The 15421-nt window shown below is 36.2% G+C and overlaps 1 protein-coding gene across 1 annotated transcript in view; it reads right to left on the bottom strand.

Annotated features, from left to right (window-relative positions):
- Positions 1–3537: 3537 nt before the first annotated feature.
- Positions 3538–15421, bottom strand: part of TTC33 (tetratricopeptide repeat domain 33) — a 40642-nt gene continuing 28758 nt past the window's right edge. The window contains exons 3-5 of the mRNA XM_001499030.7: positions 12469–12550; positions 10670–10801; positions 3538–5604 (exon numbers count right to left, since the gene is read on the bottom strand). Of these exons, the coding sequence (XP_001499080.1) occupies positions 5251–5604; positions 10670–10801; positions 12469–12550 (568 nt within the window). The 3' untranslated portion in view covers positions 3538–5250. The remainder of the gene's footprint in view (positions 5605–10669; positions 10802–12468; positions 12551–15421) is intronic.

Raw genomic sequence — 15421 nt, 5'->3', positions numbered from 1 at the left:
TTGAAACAAATCACAGACCTAACTATAAAAGCTAAAACTGTAAAACTTCTAACAGAAAACATAGAAAATCTTTCTCATCTTGGAGTAAACACAGATTGCTCAACACACAAAAAGTACAACCTTAAAAGAATAATATATAAATTGGACTTCATCAAAATTAAAAACTTCTGCTCTTCAAAGGGTATCATTAAGAAAACAAAAAGGCAAGCCCCAGATGAGGACAAAATACTCACAATACATATATCTCATAAAGGATTTTTATCCAGAATATAGAAAAAAATTCTGATAACTCAGTAATAAGATAAACCAAATAAAAAATCAGCAAAAATTTGAACAGTGCTTCCCAAAAGAAATTATACAAATGTCAAATGACCATATGAAAATATGCTCAACATCACCAGGGAAACGAATATTAAAACCACAATGAGATAGCATTACATATCCACCAAGGTGGCTAAAATTAAAAACAATGACAATACCAACCATGGACAAGGACACTGAGCAACTGAAATTTTTTAATACATAATACTTTGGAGAAGTTTCAGTTTCCTCTAAACTACACATATATAGTTACCATAACACTCAGCAATCCCACCTCCAGTATTTACCCAAGAGAAATGAAAACATATATCCACACACAGACTTGTGATGTATATACATAGCAGCTTTATTCGTGATAGATCAAAATTCAGATGTTCAACAACCTAGACGTCCATCCACAGATATGAATAGCTACAAATTGTGGGTTATCCACACAACAGAATAATACTCAGCAATAAAAAGGAACACATTACTGACATACACAATAACATGGATGAATCTCAACACGGATAGGTTTCAAAAGTATTATGCTGAGCAAAAAATGTCAGACACAGAGTACATATTGTATGATCTATTTATCTGAAATTCTAAAAAAGTCAAATCTACTTTGCAGTCGCAGAAAGCAGATCAGTAGTTGAAACTTGCTTGGTGTTGGGGTGGAAGGGAACTGACTGCAAATGAGCATTGGAGAACTTTTTGGGTGATGGAAATATCCCTCACCTTGATGGTAACGGTGACTGCGTGAGGGTTCACATTTGTCAAAACTCCTCAAACTGTAAACTTAAAATGGGCACATTTTACTATATGTAAATTACACTCTTAAAAAAGTTGACAGAGTGGGCAGAGGCTATCATGATTCATTTCACATTCCTTCCTTCAAATTAAATCTAGAGTCAACATTGTGGTCTATCACAATGTCAAGCCAGTCGACTTTTCAAATATCCTGAACAAATATTTACATGTTGCCTTGTAATTAACATTATCCATTTTCAATAGAATTTCAGTGATTTAAGAAAATGTAAAATTAGAAAAAATTCTCCAATTCAGTTTTTGTGTCATGCGTACTTTGAAATATAATCTGCACTAATCTTTGTCGGGGTTTGAGGGAGTCATAAAATAATACCCCTTGTCCCCTCCTGACCTCTGAGCTACTTGAGAAACAAAAAGAATCAGGCAGATGGAGATTCAATATGTCAGATTTATTGCTGAGAAAGTCTAGGGTAGAGCATAAAATTTAGGTTTGTGGCAACAATGGCCACCTGATATCAAAGCCAGAATTAGACAGACGTGCTCCCCAAGGCACAGGCAATCCTGCACAAGCACAGCTCTCCCCTCGCAGAGGCAGAGAGCCTTCACTGCAAAACTCACAACAGGTCTGCCAAGAGACTACAACATAGGATCTCTGCAGGAACATCCAAAAAAGCGGAGAAAGGGGCTTGTATGTCCAGTTCTTTATCTTAAGCTCCCTTTCCTGGGGAGGTGGGAGGGAGGAGGGAAGGGAGAGATCAGGATTCCTTGCTTAATGGTATCCAAAGCAGCACTGTGAAAGGAAGCCATCCCACCCTCTGCCATCCCAATGAAGGGGAGATCAGCATTTCTCAACCTTTCTTCCAGCTTGGCACACACAGCTGGTGAAGTTCACACATAACACACATTAAGGCACAATTCACGGTACACCAGCGATAGGGCCACCCCTTCTCTTCCGTTCAAGTGGGCATGTTTAATTGCAAGTGACTAAAGGGATATATTTCATTTTAATCTACTTTGGCAATGATTAGTCATTTACAAATTTCTGTATTTTCTTATTGGTTAAAAAAAATTACTTTCTCAATCCTAAAATGCCAGCAGTTACAAAATACACCATCAGTTTAATAATCCTCTCTCAGGAAAATAAAAACCACATTTAGTATATCCATTATTTGAAGATAATTATGAAACTATGGTTCTTGTGTCAACTCATAACTCATTTAGATCACATGTATGTCCCGAAATCAACGTCCACAGTCGATTTAGAAGGGCTTCTGAACCAGGAAGCCTGAAATTAAAGAAATTATTGACAATTTTCCTACTGCTGGGAAAGGCAGTGAAACAAGCTTTTGATATTACATAAAGCATAATTTTCAAACTGAAAAGGCTATACTGGTCAGTTATGGAAACTCTAGCTTTCTGAGACAGTTTTTTTTATTATGTCCTCATTATAGTTTTGCCATATAACATCAATTTAAAAGCTTCTTATATTTAGACTACCACCATAAAATTTTGTACATAGGCCCCAATTGTAGATCTAGGTCCTGCGATCTAAACTTTTCAATGTTTACATAGCATTTATTAGCACATTTAAGATAAATACTCTATAACCTAAGTTGTCTAGAAAATAATATATGATTCTCAAATTATCAGGCATGGTCTGGATGTGTAGTGTTTTATCTAATGAGTGTCTCTGCCATACAATTTTCAAGTAAGAATAATGCAAATTATATTCAGTATAATTTTAGTGTTAGTGTTTTCAGAAAGTGTATTAAACATCTTTAATTATGTCACTACCATGAACATCAATTATTTTTCTTTCAGATTCAAAAGGATGTGTTATTCTATGTAACAAACTTAGTAAATGTCTTTATATCAGTATTCACATCCTTATAAAATAATGCATGTATTTTTCTCCTTGTGCGTACCAGAGTGTTAGCCAAGCATTTTTAGGGGCCTGGAGAAATGAACTGCCATTCTTCTCCATGACTGACTACTTCTTTCTCTCCTCCAACTTATGTCTAAAACCTCTTATTTCTTCTATCTGAGCAAGGAAGTGACTAACCTGGCCTAGCAATGCCAATGTGGGAAACCCTAGGTTCTTCAACAGAAGCTAGGGCTACGTGCGCGCCACTCTGGCTCCTGCCTCTTTTGGGGCTAAGGCACAGAGCTTACAACAAGAAGAACCTCCAACTGATAACCATCTGTCCTGTAATATGAGGAGTGATGTCTCACTTTCAGATAAGGAAAAGATTACAAAGAAGTTGTCTTGCTTTCTTAAAATCAGAAGAAACTGAGGTTAAACATTTCCAAACTAATCCAAGTTCTTCAAAGAAAAAGCTAGCATTTACCAAGTACTTCATATGCGAGACACCATGCAAGGTGCTTTACATATTTTATTGTCACATAAGAAAGAAATTAAATAAATAAATCTAATTTTTAAAAAGCTAACAACACAACAGGCAAATCTTTAAAATTCAGAAAAAATATTTATTCACAAATTACACAATAAACAAACACCTATTACTCAAAACAACATACCAAATGGTAAGTGCTCACTTCTCTAGATACCCAACTATCTACCCTTTGAGGATATTCCTTATTATACAAAATAAAATATAATTAATATTTGGTTTTCTGGATCATTCTAAAACTAACCTCTCTGACCAGAGCTAACTTTCCGATACAACTTTGGGGGAAAATATACTTTTCAAGGCAAGCGCTGACTTCTCCAACTCTGAAAAAAAGAGAGAAGCATTCCACTAAAATAAAAATTTTAAAAATCATCTCAGAAAAATGTAGACCGTTACTCACATCCTCCAAGAGAGTAAGGTAAGATTCCTTAAAATAAAGTAACTTACTTTCATCTCTAACAAGGATAAAATTAATTTTACACCAATAATAGCTTCCTGAGTGTCAGAAGTATCAGCGTCCAGCAGTTTATATAATTGTACTACAATATATGTAGGATAAAAATTATAATTCACATTAGCAATGACAGTATTGATTTGGGGATGTGATTGTGGCCTTTCAATGAAATATTCCTTCAACATATCATATCCTTCTCTACTCATGGGCCTGTACCATAAGTCACATTTCGGTTTCCACATGTGCTGTGCCTAAGTTATTCACTCAGTGGCACTTTAATAATAACAACCCTGCTTTTTATCTTTAGAAAGATACAATTTAGCTATTCAAAACTGTGATTATTTCTCATTTCACTGAGTAGTTCCAAAAAAGTTATCTAGAAAAGGAATTCCAAACTATCAGCTGGAAAGTTATAAGCAAGAGCTAAGTTATCTTCAAGGTTTTTAAGCTTTTAAAAATAAGAAGAAGAAAATACTGCTTTTGACTGGGACAAGACAGCAGTACAATTTGTTACGATGTATCTATAGGAGCCATTCATTTCAAAGACGCACATCTTAAAAACGACTTGCGTGCGGTAAGAACTATTCTACCTACTTTAACAATTAAAAAAATAAAACCATCATTCTAACGTTTACCAGTTCTTTATACATCTAACAAATAGTGAAGGAGGCAAGTACCATTGTTATAATAATTTTAAAGTCAAAATGTAAGCACAAATCAGAATTAGGAGAAACTTCAGAAAATGTTCAGAATGTACACATTTGCATGCATTTTCAGCCGAACTTTCAAAGATTCCACTTGTAACCAAATGACAACTTTGAATCAAAATGACTTTCAAAAATATTCAAGCTTTGTGACAAACTTACTCTAATGAAACAAGAAAAATAGAAGAGTGAATAGTGACAGCAGTATATTTCTAAAAGGAAAAGAAATCACCCACTTCCTTTATCATAAAACAAAAGTCAACAAGTCAACATTTTAATATAACACTGGCCATCAAGTTATTCACTGTTCGAGAATCCACTTGCAAGTTGTGTCTTTAAAATGTACTCACTTATATATTTGGATTAAATTAAGTTTATTAATCAAAAACCACTAGACTCAGAATTCTAATCTTAAGAAGTTTAAATCATAACTTATCAATGCATAGTCCAAACACTATACAATACTTCTACCATTTATTTTTATACGCTTCATCTGAAAAACTTATTTTACAAACAGGAGTTTTCCCCTATTTCTCCAGAGTAAATGTCCCTATGCTCACAACTTTAAGTGGCAATCAAAAAGACAGATTCAAAGAATTCCTGCTATGCTTCATCGGGCTTTGATAAAAACAGAGCCATCTGGTGGGGCAGCACCATCTTCCTTCTCAGTTACCGTCTCCACAGTCCCAGAGGCCGACACAATCACCATTGTTTTATTTGCTGAGATGGTCTTCTGTTTTTCAGCAATAGCTGCACAAACAGCAACAATCTCATCACTTTCAAAGTCATAGTCAGGAATTGACTTTGGTGAGAAATGGGTTACTTCCGCTGGTGCTTCACTTTTTTTAATCCTCTGTGCTACCTTCTGCTGCTCCTGGAGCGTTCTTGCCCAAGAAAGGTCTTCTTTCCATATTTCAGGGTTCATTGGGTAGATGTGAAGGGCTACTTGAAAACTCCGAATTGCCTAGGGGTAAAAAAAAGTCAGTTTTTGTTTGCTTTGTTTTAAAAAATGAATGTATTTCATATAGTCCACAATATCCGTGTATATACAACTTTTTTTCTTTTAATTTACTAGAATGTAAGGATGGAAGTTAGGGCTGTGCCCTAACGAACAGAAAACAAAAAGTTATGGAAGTGTGAAAGAAATCTGACAAACTGCTGATGAGTACTAAAAGTCCATTAAAGTAGAAGTACTGATATTATAATTCAAAACAAGGCAAATGCATTGTTAGCTTCTGCAGATAAGTAAATATATGAATCTGGGGATTTCCTGGGCTAAACCCTGATCAGGAAGGTACCAGGAATGAATACCTTTGAAGCCAAGAACTTATATCATAATAATGCTAATATGTATTGAGTGTCACAGCAGACAAAGACATACATTATATAATGATAAAATGGTCAATTCACCAGAAAGATATAACAATTACAAACATATATGGACCCAACATCAGAACACCTAAGCACAAAAAGTAAACATTGACAGTACTGAAGGGAGAAATAGCAATCAAGTCATACTAGGAGACTTCAACACCCCACTTTCAGTAATGGGTAGAACATCCAGACAGATCAATATGAAACAGAAGACTTGAACAACACTACAGACCAAAGGGACCTAATAGACATATCCAAAACATTTCACCCACAGCAGCAGAATGCGCATCCTTCTCAAGCACAGATGGAACATTTTCCAGGACAGATCACACATTAGGTGCATAGATGACACGTTAGGTCACAAAACATGTCTTAACAAATTTAAGCAGACAGACCAAGTATCTTCTCAGACTACAATGGAATAAAATTAGAAAATAGCAGAAGGAAAACTGGAAAATTAACAAATATGTGGAAATTAAACAACACACTCTTGAACAACCAATGAGCTAAAGAAGAAATCAAAAGAGAAATTGGAAAATATCCTGAAACAAATGAAAATGAAAATACAACATACTAAAACTATGGAATGCAGCAAAAGCAGAACTAAAAGGGAAGTTTATGATGATAAAAGCCTACGTTAAATAAAAAAGATCTCAAGTAAAAAAATCTAACTTTTCACCTCAAAGAATTAGAAAATGAAGAACAAACCAAAGCTATAATCATTTTCCAACATATACACCCAACTCTAAATAATTACTCATAATAAATCTAAATAATTACTCATAGAGATATACCCAGCTATTGACTTAATTTACTACCTGTTCTATTTATCTGTATATTTTTTATGTTTTTGTCCATAGGTATATATAGTAAGAATCGTTAGATGTTAGAAATCTAGCTCGCTTTCAATATATTTTTCATAGTATCCTTTCATTATGACATTTTAAGTCATTCTTTTAAACCATTCCAGTCTTTCAAAAGAACAGCTTAAGTTTACATAAAAATTATAAATTTAAATTTTTTTAAGTAGAGTCCTAAAAATTACATTAAATGGGGAAAAATAACACTTTTAATTCCTCCAAGAATTTCACAGTATTAATGGACAGAATCATATCAATAGGAAAAAATAACAGTTGAACAACTAGTACTTATTTAAGAAACCAAAATGTTGAATAATTTTATTGGTTGATTCAAAGGATCTCTGTTGTCTCATCTGTAATATATTTTCTTTCCTTATAGGACAATCTTTGCTAAACATTATGTCCTAGAGATTTTTTCCATTACCACAGGCACTTACAAGCAAAAGAGATAATGACTTGCAAGTTTTTAATAAAGGAGAAATGGGGAAAAAGTATTATATGATAGGTTTTTGTTTGTTTTCCTGTTAACCTATTAGAAAACTAAATTCCTTGAATTTCTTTTTTCCAACTCTGGTATGATTTAAGTCTTTACATAAAAAAGAGAAAAGATGGCTATGTTAAATGGCAAGGAAAGAAAATGGCATTTTGTTAAACTGGTTTCTGTCACTGTGAATCTCATTTCAGATTATCTTTTTTTTTTTCAGTGAGGAAGACAGGCCCTGAGCTAACATCTGTGCCAATCTTCCTCTATTTTGTATGTGGGATGCCTCCACAGCACGGCTTGTTTAGCAGTGTGTAGGTCCACGGCCAGGATCCGAACCACAAACCCCACACCACCAAAGCAGAATGCACAAACTTAACCACTACGCCACCAGGCTAGCCCCCTAGATTATTACTTTTAAGTTTTTTTACTCCCATCAATTTTCTCATCAAAATCCCTTACTTCTTATTTCTGAGAATATGACAAACATCTCTTTTTTTGTAAACAGAAAAAAATGAAACATTTACAAGAGTACCAGAAAAATCTAAGCTACCCACAACTTACTAAAGCCATTTCTAGTAAAGTCAAATTCAGGGCTTATGAATAATTTTAGCCTTTAAAGAAACTTAAATTTTTTTTTGTTTGCTTTCTTTTTACCGTAAAAGGCCAATAAAAGCATGAAAAGTCCACACATCTATGGACAGCTAATCTTCGACAAAGGAGCAGAGGGTCTACAATGGAGAAAAGAAAGTCTCTTCAACAAATGGTGCTGGGAAAACTGGACAGCCACATGCAAAAGATTGAAAATTGACCATTCTTTTTCACCACACACCAAAATAAACTCAAAATGGATCAAAGACCTAAAGATTAGGCCTGAGACAATAAGTCTTTTGGAAGAGAATATAGGCAGTACACTCTTTGACATCAGTTTCAAAAGAATCTTTTTGGACACTATTAACTCCTCAATTGAGGGAAACAATAGAAAGAATAAACAAATGGGACTTCATCAGACTAAAGAGCTTCTTCAAGGCAAGGGAAAACAGGATTGAAACAAAAAAACAGCTCACTAATTGGGAAAAAATATTTACAAGCCACTTATCCGACAAAGGGTTAATCTCCATAATATACAAAGAACTCACACTGCTTAACAACAAAAAAACAAACAACCCGATCAAAAAATGGGCAGAGGACATGAACAGGCATTTCTCAAAAGAAGATATGAATATGGCCAATAGACACATGAAAAGATGTTCATCATCGCTAATCATCAGGGAAATGCAAATCAAAACTACACTAAGATATCACCTTACACCCGTTAGATTGGCAAAAACATCCAAAACCAAGAGCGACAAATGTTGGAGAGGTTGTGGAGAAAAAGGAACCCTCATACACTGTTGGTGGGAATGCAAACTGGTACAGCCACTATGGAAAACAGTATGGAGATTTCTCAAAAAGTTAAAAATAGAAATACCCTATGACCCAGCCATCCCATTACTGGGTATCTATCCTAAGAACCTGATATCAGAAATCTCAAGAGTCCGTTGCACCCCTATGTTCATCGCAGCATTATTTACAATAGCCAAGACGTGGAACCAGCCTACATGCCCAGAAACTGATGATTGGACAAAGAAGATGTGGTATATATACACAATGGAATACTACTCAGCCATAAAAAAAGACAAAATTGGCCCATTCACAACAACGTGGATGGACCTCGAGGGTATTATGTTAAGCGAAATAAGCCAGTCAGAGAAAGACGAACTCTATGTGACTCCACTCATAGGTGGAAGTTAGTATATTGATAAGGAGATCAGATCAGTGGTTACCAGGGAAAAGGGGGGGTGGGGGGAGGGCACAAAGGGGGAAGTGGTGTACCCACAACATGACTAACAAAAATGTACAACTGAAATCTCACAAGGTTGTAATCTATCATAACATTAACTAAAAAAAAAAAAAAAAAGCATATGGGTGTGCATAAGAAGGCTTTAGGAGAAAATTTAAAATGAGAAGAGTGAGAGGAATTCTAACATTTAATATTTCGTGGAGGAGGCTAGAGCTACAAAAGAGAAAAGGAGCAGTCATTAAAAAAGAAAAGACATTAGTATCCTGAGCCATCAAAAGGAAGGAGAGAGTGTTTCTGGGGGAATGGTCACCAGCTCTGAGTGCTGTTGAGAAGTGAGATGCCATAAGATTTATGAGTGGTCCAAGAATGAAAAAAGTGACCGGAAGATGTGATTATTCACCTGTATTGATGTTCTTCATAGCACTGTTTATAGTAGCAAAAGAAAAGAAAGAAAAGGTATACTTTCAAAAGTATAGTGTTGATTATGCAATTGGTGCTATCCCGATACTACAGTGATATTTTCAATGTTACAGCAAAATATTTAGTAATAGGAAAAGAAGTTCACGCCAAAATTTTAGGTAAACAAGAAGAAATTACATAACTATGTAATCAGGATTTTGAGGGATGTTTTGGCATTTTGTTTATCTGCTTATTTTAAAGATTCTATGCTGATTGTGTTTACCTTGTATACCCAGAAAATACAATAAAGTTATCATAAAAAAAAAAAAAAAGCATGAAAAGTCTTAATTTACTTAATGACAAAGAGGAAATTTGGCACCACTATATTAGATTTGCAAACATGCTTTAGGAAATTAGCTGTCGGGTATATATAGCCCAGTCAAAACAAAAACAAAAATAGGACAGTCCCCACAGCCACCTCTCACCCATCTAGCCTTTGCTACCTACAAGGTATAGTCCAGGCAAGTTGAGAAAGGCATTAAGCACCAGTTTACAGGAAACTTTACATGAGTATTTCATTTTCAAAAGCTTCTACCATTCCCCATTTTCTCCTCACTAAGCCAGCAACTTCTCAGTCTAAAGATTTATCACCATCACTCTCCCAGCCTACTTTTTCCTTCCCTAACATAATCTTTTACTGGTTTTGTCTCCATGGTGATACTTATATCACTTTATAATGTGGTAAATTTAACGATGCAAAGAACTAACCTAGAAATTCCTTATTTTATATCTAAATAAAGTTTACCAAATGCCAACGTTTCATGTTAAATTTTTTTTAACTTTCATGATGCTAAATACCTGAAAAATATTCTGACCCTGATATAATGGTGTTTATAATGGAAAAAGATGTTTGGTAATTACTTTGATCTGTGTTTATGAGCTAATATCTTTAAGAGGTAATCTGCTATTTATTTTTGCATAGATTTGATAAATGACTACTTACTTTTTGGTTCAGTTGATCAAAAGCATGCCAAAATAAAATTTCAGTATTACGATAATCTGACTTCCTTACCAAGACTATCTCTCCTAAGCCAAGCTGAGCTCGTCCCAAAGTCTGCCAAGACTCCCATGAGTGTGGATTTCTCTGGACAGCCATTTCTGCTGCATGGACTGCTGGGAACATTTCGTGAAGAGACATCAGGACCTAGAGCCAAAAGGATGAAAAAAAACCTGTCGGTAATATTCATACACTAGCAAACTACTAATGGATAATCATACGTAAGCAATGCTTTTCATTTTGAAAAACATATTTTTAGTCTGGTAAACATAGCATTTCAGTGGTTTTGAGCCCTCTCCTCTGCCTTTCAGAGTCAGGAATTATATTCTTCTTTCTACTCTTGAAGTAACTATGAAAGTATAAACTATTCCCTTTCTAGTATTGAAGTCTATTGTCCATCTGGTCCAAACCAAGCGGTCATATTCTAGCCATGATGGCTCAGAGCTATTTGAACTCTCAGTTTCACTTCTGTTTATTCTACTTACAATGCGGTTTTTAGGGAACCCCAGGTCTAGCTGTTAAACTAGGTAAATTTAAATTTGTTCAACCACCCATCCTGTCCCCAGTGAACATCTTCCTGCTATAAAAATCATTTCTACGCTCCACAGGCCTCCCCACAACAGGGTTTTTCAAACCCTACGAACCAGAAAAGTCAGAAAGTTGTAGAATTTTAATTATAGGAAAGGGTTGGATTTTATCTATAATCTTTGGAACAATTTGTATTTCACAAGATTTGTGATATAACCATCATGATCAGGCTCCAAATTAAACAACTCGGTTCATACAGTTAGCTACAAATCCTGCCTTCTACAAATCCTGAGCTAACAACTGTTGCCAATCTTCTTTTTTGTTTTTCTCCCCAAACTCCCCCAGTACATAGTTGCACATTTTAGTTGTGAGTCCTTCTAGTTGTGGCATGTGAGATGCCACCTCAACATGGCCTGATGAGCGGTGCCATGTCCAGGCCCAGGATCCAAACCAGTGAAACCCTGGGCCCCAGAAGTGGAGCACACGAACTTAACCACTCAGCCACGGGGCCGGCCCCATCCTGCCGTTAATATATACATATATATTCAAGATTGAAAATTAAAGTCTTATCCAAATGAAGGTCCTCATAGCACTTCATTTCGTAGACATAAATTATTTAGGTTTTTCCCAGATGAGCTAAAATCAAAGCTGATAAAAGATGTGCCCTATGCTTGAGATCATCATCTGAAAGCTGTCTGTTAGGTGTGTAGATCAAGGCTAAATTCCAACTATTCCCTGCCAAAAATACGTTTAATGCTGTTTGAGATTTTAAGTCTCGTGGCTAACCTAACCCAAGTGCTCGCAGGTTTTCTCTGTGAACTTTCACACAAAATATTAGAAATGTATTTTTAAGGACAAATGTTATGTTTAAACTACTAATAAATTGAGTCTATTCTGACCTTTTGCTAAGGATTAGGCCATTTTTAGGGAAATGTCATCATCCAGAATCCAATTCATCCTCATTCTAAAGAAATTAAGTTATTGCTAAATCCACTACAAATAATTCCCAAGAAAAGCAAACACACTCCATTTATTTAAGAGATCACCAGTGACTTCTTTACAGATATCCATCTGCTCATATCTTACCACAGTTAGGCTGAAATAACAGTTAACTTCATTGTAAAGGTAAATGAATTTCTAATTTGATGCATGAGGAAGAGCCATAAATAACATGGCAACATTTTTTCCCCAAATAAACTGTCTTTGAAAAAGAAAACACTATTTTGGCTCACCACACAAACATAGCACAGCTTCATAATGAAAGGGAAATTCCTCACAATCGTTACCTGTGACTTCATCTCGTACAGGGCGGCATCATTCGGGGTGAACTGGAGCGCTTCATCCCATTTCTGAATCGCCTCTCGGTATCTGTGGTCGTTAACGTTACATTAATACCATATTTTCAATGAGTCCTTGAGAATACATGACCAAATTTAAAAATCAGATACTAAGGAGTAAGTGCTTATCACAAAATATCTCTATTCAAGAACTGGTAATATGTATTGACGTTACGAAAGCAGGAAAATTTAAGAGATGAAGGGAAGGGACAGCAAAAGAGAAAAAAGCAAAATATAAATAAAAGAGATCTTGGAAAACTTTCTCCAAGATTTTATTTTCTGGGTTGAGAAATCAACACCAGGATCTTTCTTTTTTTCATTAACCCCAATGTCTGCATATGTTGTCACTCGTTTTAGATGTACCATAGAGGACGTTCCTGAGGAATTTACAAGCCAGGTGCAACCCTGGGCTCTACTGCAGCACTCTACCTGACACATGACAGTTGAAGAAGTTGCCACGCAATTTTGTAAAGATTCTTCAGTTTTCAGTTTCCTTGTCTATAAGCTCTATGAGCACAGGGACCATGTCTTGTTCATCACTATTAATACATAGTAAGTTTATAAGAAATGGGTCAGGGGTCGACCCAGTGGTGCAGCGGTTAAATTTGCACATTCTGCTTTGGCAGCCTGGGGTTCACTAGTTCAGTTCCCAGGTGTGGACCTATACACCACTGGGCAAGTCATGCTGTGGCAGGCGTCTCACCCATAAAGTAGAGGAAGATGGTCACCAATGTTAGCTCAGGGCCAGTCTTCCTCAGTAAAAAAGAAGAGGATTGGTGGCAGATGTTAGCTCAGAGCTAATCTTCCTCAAAAAAAAAAATTTTTTTTTAAAGTAAGAAATGGGTCAAGAATGACAAATAGTATGGAGATGGTGATTTCCCCTACCATCTTTTCAGTGGAACTCTCGATTCTACTTCTATTTATTCCGCTTACAATGTGGTTTCTGGGAAACCACACTTTTCACCCTTTACCCAGTCAGGTCTCTCCTTTGAGCTCCAGAGCCAGACAGTCAACTAACTTCTCCACCGAGATGTCCCACAGAGACCTCAAACTCACTATGCTCCAAACTGATCTCAGCACACTCCACACCAAATCTACAGAAACACAGCAACCCGCTTTCTTTTTTTAAAATAAAATTAAGATTGTGGAGAAAAAGGAACCCTCATACACTGTTGGTGGGAATGCAAAGTGGTGCAGCCACTATGGAAAACAGTATGAAGATTTCTCAAAAAATGAAAAATAGAAATACCTTATGACCCAGCCATCCCACTACTGGGTATCTATCCAAATAACTTGAAATCATCAATTCCAAAAGTCCCATGCACACCTATGTTCACTGCAGCATTATTTACAATAGCCAAGATGTGGAAGCAACCTAAGTGCCCATCAACTGATGATTGGATAAAGAAGATATGGTGTGTATATATATACACAATGGAATACTACTCAGCCATAAAAAAGGATAAAACCGTCCCATTCACAACAACATGGATGGACCTTGAGGGTATTATGTTAAGTGAAATAAGCCAGATAGAGAAAGATGAACTCTGTATGACTCCACTCATAGGTGGAAGTTAACATATAGACAAAGAGAACTGATTGGTGGTTACCAGGGGAAAGGGGGGTAGGGGGAGGGCACAAAGGGTGAAGTGGTGCACCCACAACATGACTGACAATAATGTGCAACTGAAATTTCACAAGGTTGTAAACTATCATAATCAATAAAAAGTTTTTAAAAAATTAAATTAAATTAAGGAACGATTAAATCCTACATGTTATCCAAAGTAGTCATCTTCACAGCATCCTTCACAAGTGGCTAATTCATGTACACATGAATATTTCTAGATGAAAGTTCTAATTACCAGAACATTCTTCATTATAATGAGCTGGAACTTTCTATTCTGTACCTTTCCCCTAATGCTACTAGTTCTGCTTTCTAGAGCTAAACAGAGAAAAACTAATCTACCAGTTTTCATTCCTAGCTACACATAGAATGATCTACGAAGATAGTGGAGGGGAAAAAATACCCACACACACACACTGGTCCCTGCCTCAGATCAATTAAAATAGAAATTCTCAGAGTAGGGCCTAGGCATCTGTATTTCTTAAAAGTTCCCCAGGTAACGCTAATAAAAACCAGGGGTGTAAACCACTAACATCTCTCATACTATACCAAGCCCTATCTTGTGCTATCTTCTCTTGAATCACTTCTTGTTACCTATTTTCCAGACCCTTCATTTCCTCTGTATGTGTTCTTGTAAATAATTTCCTACCTAACATGTGAAGATCCAAACTAAACATAACAATGAAAATGTGGGCTCTCTGCACTGATTATTATTAGCAGGGAGCAGAGAACTAAAGAAATAAAGGCAGAATTTGGTGGAAAATATAAAGTTGAAGAACATAAAAAAGTACACACTCTCTGTTTTCACCTTGCTATAGAGTTCCTTTACTAGCACGTAATACAAAAGGGTAACCATTTCCAGGGTCTTATGCCATCTCAGCAAATGGCAAATGGGCTACAGCCACGTTGGAGTAAGTTTGCCACAGTGCCACTCCCATGGCCAGCAGCAGGGGTGAGGCTGAGCCAGCCGGCCGTGCACTTTACGAAGCCTGCCTTAACTGCCAAATAGGTTGTAGCAGTGGCTATTGTTATTTTGTAGTAATGGGCTATGGATACAACTAAAAGCTGAAGATCACGCCCCAAAGGCTGGCAGTCTTTGTTTCCAGGCAAACCACATCTGAATACGCAGAGACGGCCACCAGAATGACTGTCTGGACCACCGTCAATATCTTCTTCTCTCACAGGGGCCTGCTGAGTCCTGAGGAGATAACTGTTTGAACACTGTGTTTAACTCTGGGTAAAAGACTACTTGAATTTTAGGAACTACCACTGATTTGA

Source organism: Equus caballus, chromosome 21 (genome assembly GCF_041296265.1).
Source record: "Equus caballus isolate H_3958 breed thoroughbred chromosome 21, TB-T2T, whole genome shotgun sequence".
NCBI classification, from domain to species: domain Eukaryota; kingdom Metazoa; phylum Chordata; class Mammalia; order Perissodactyla; family Equidae; genus Equus; species Equus caballus.
Note: the sequence above shows the minus strand (reverse complement) of the source record. Positions and strands in the feature narration are given on the sequence as shown.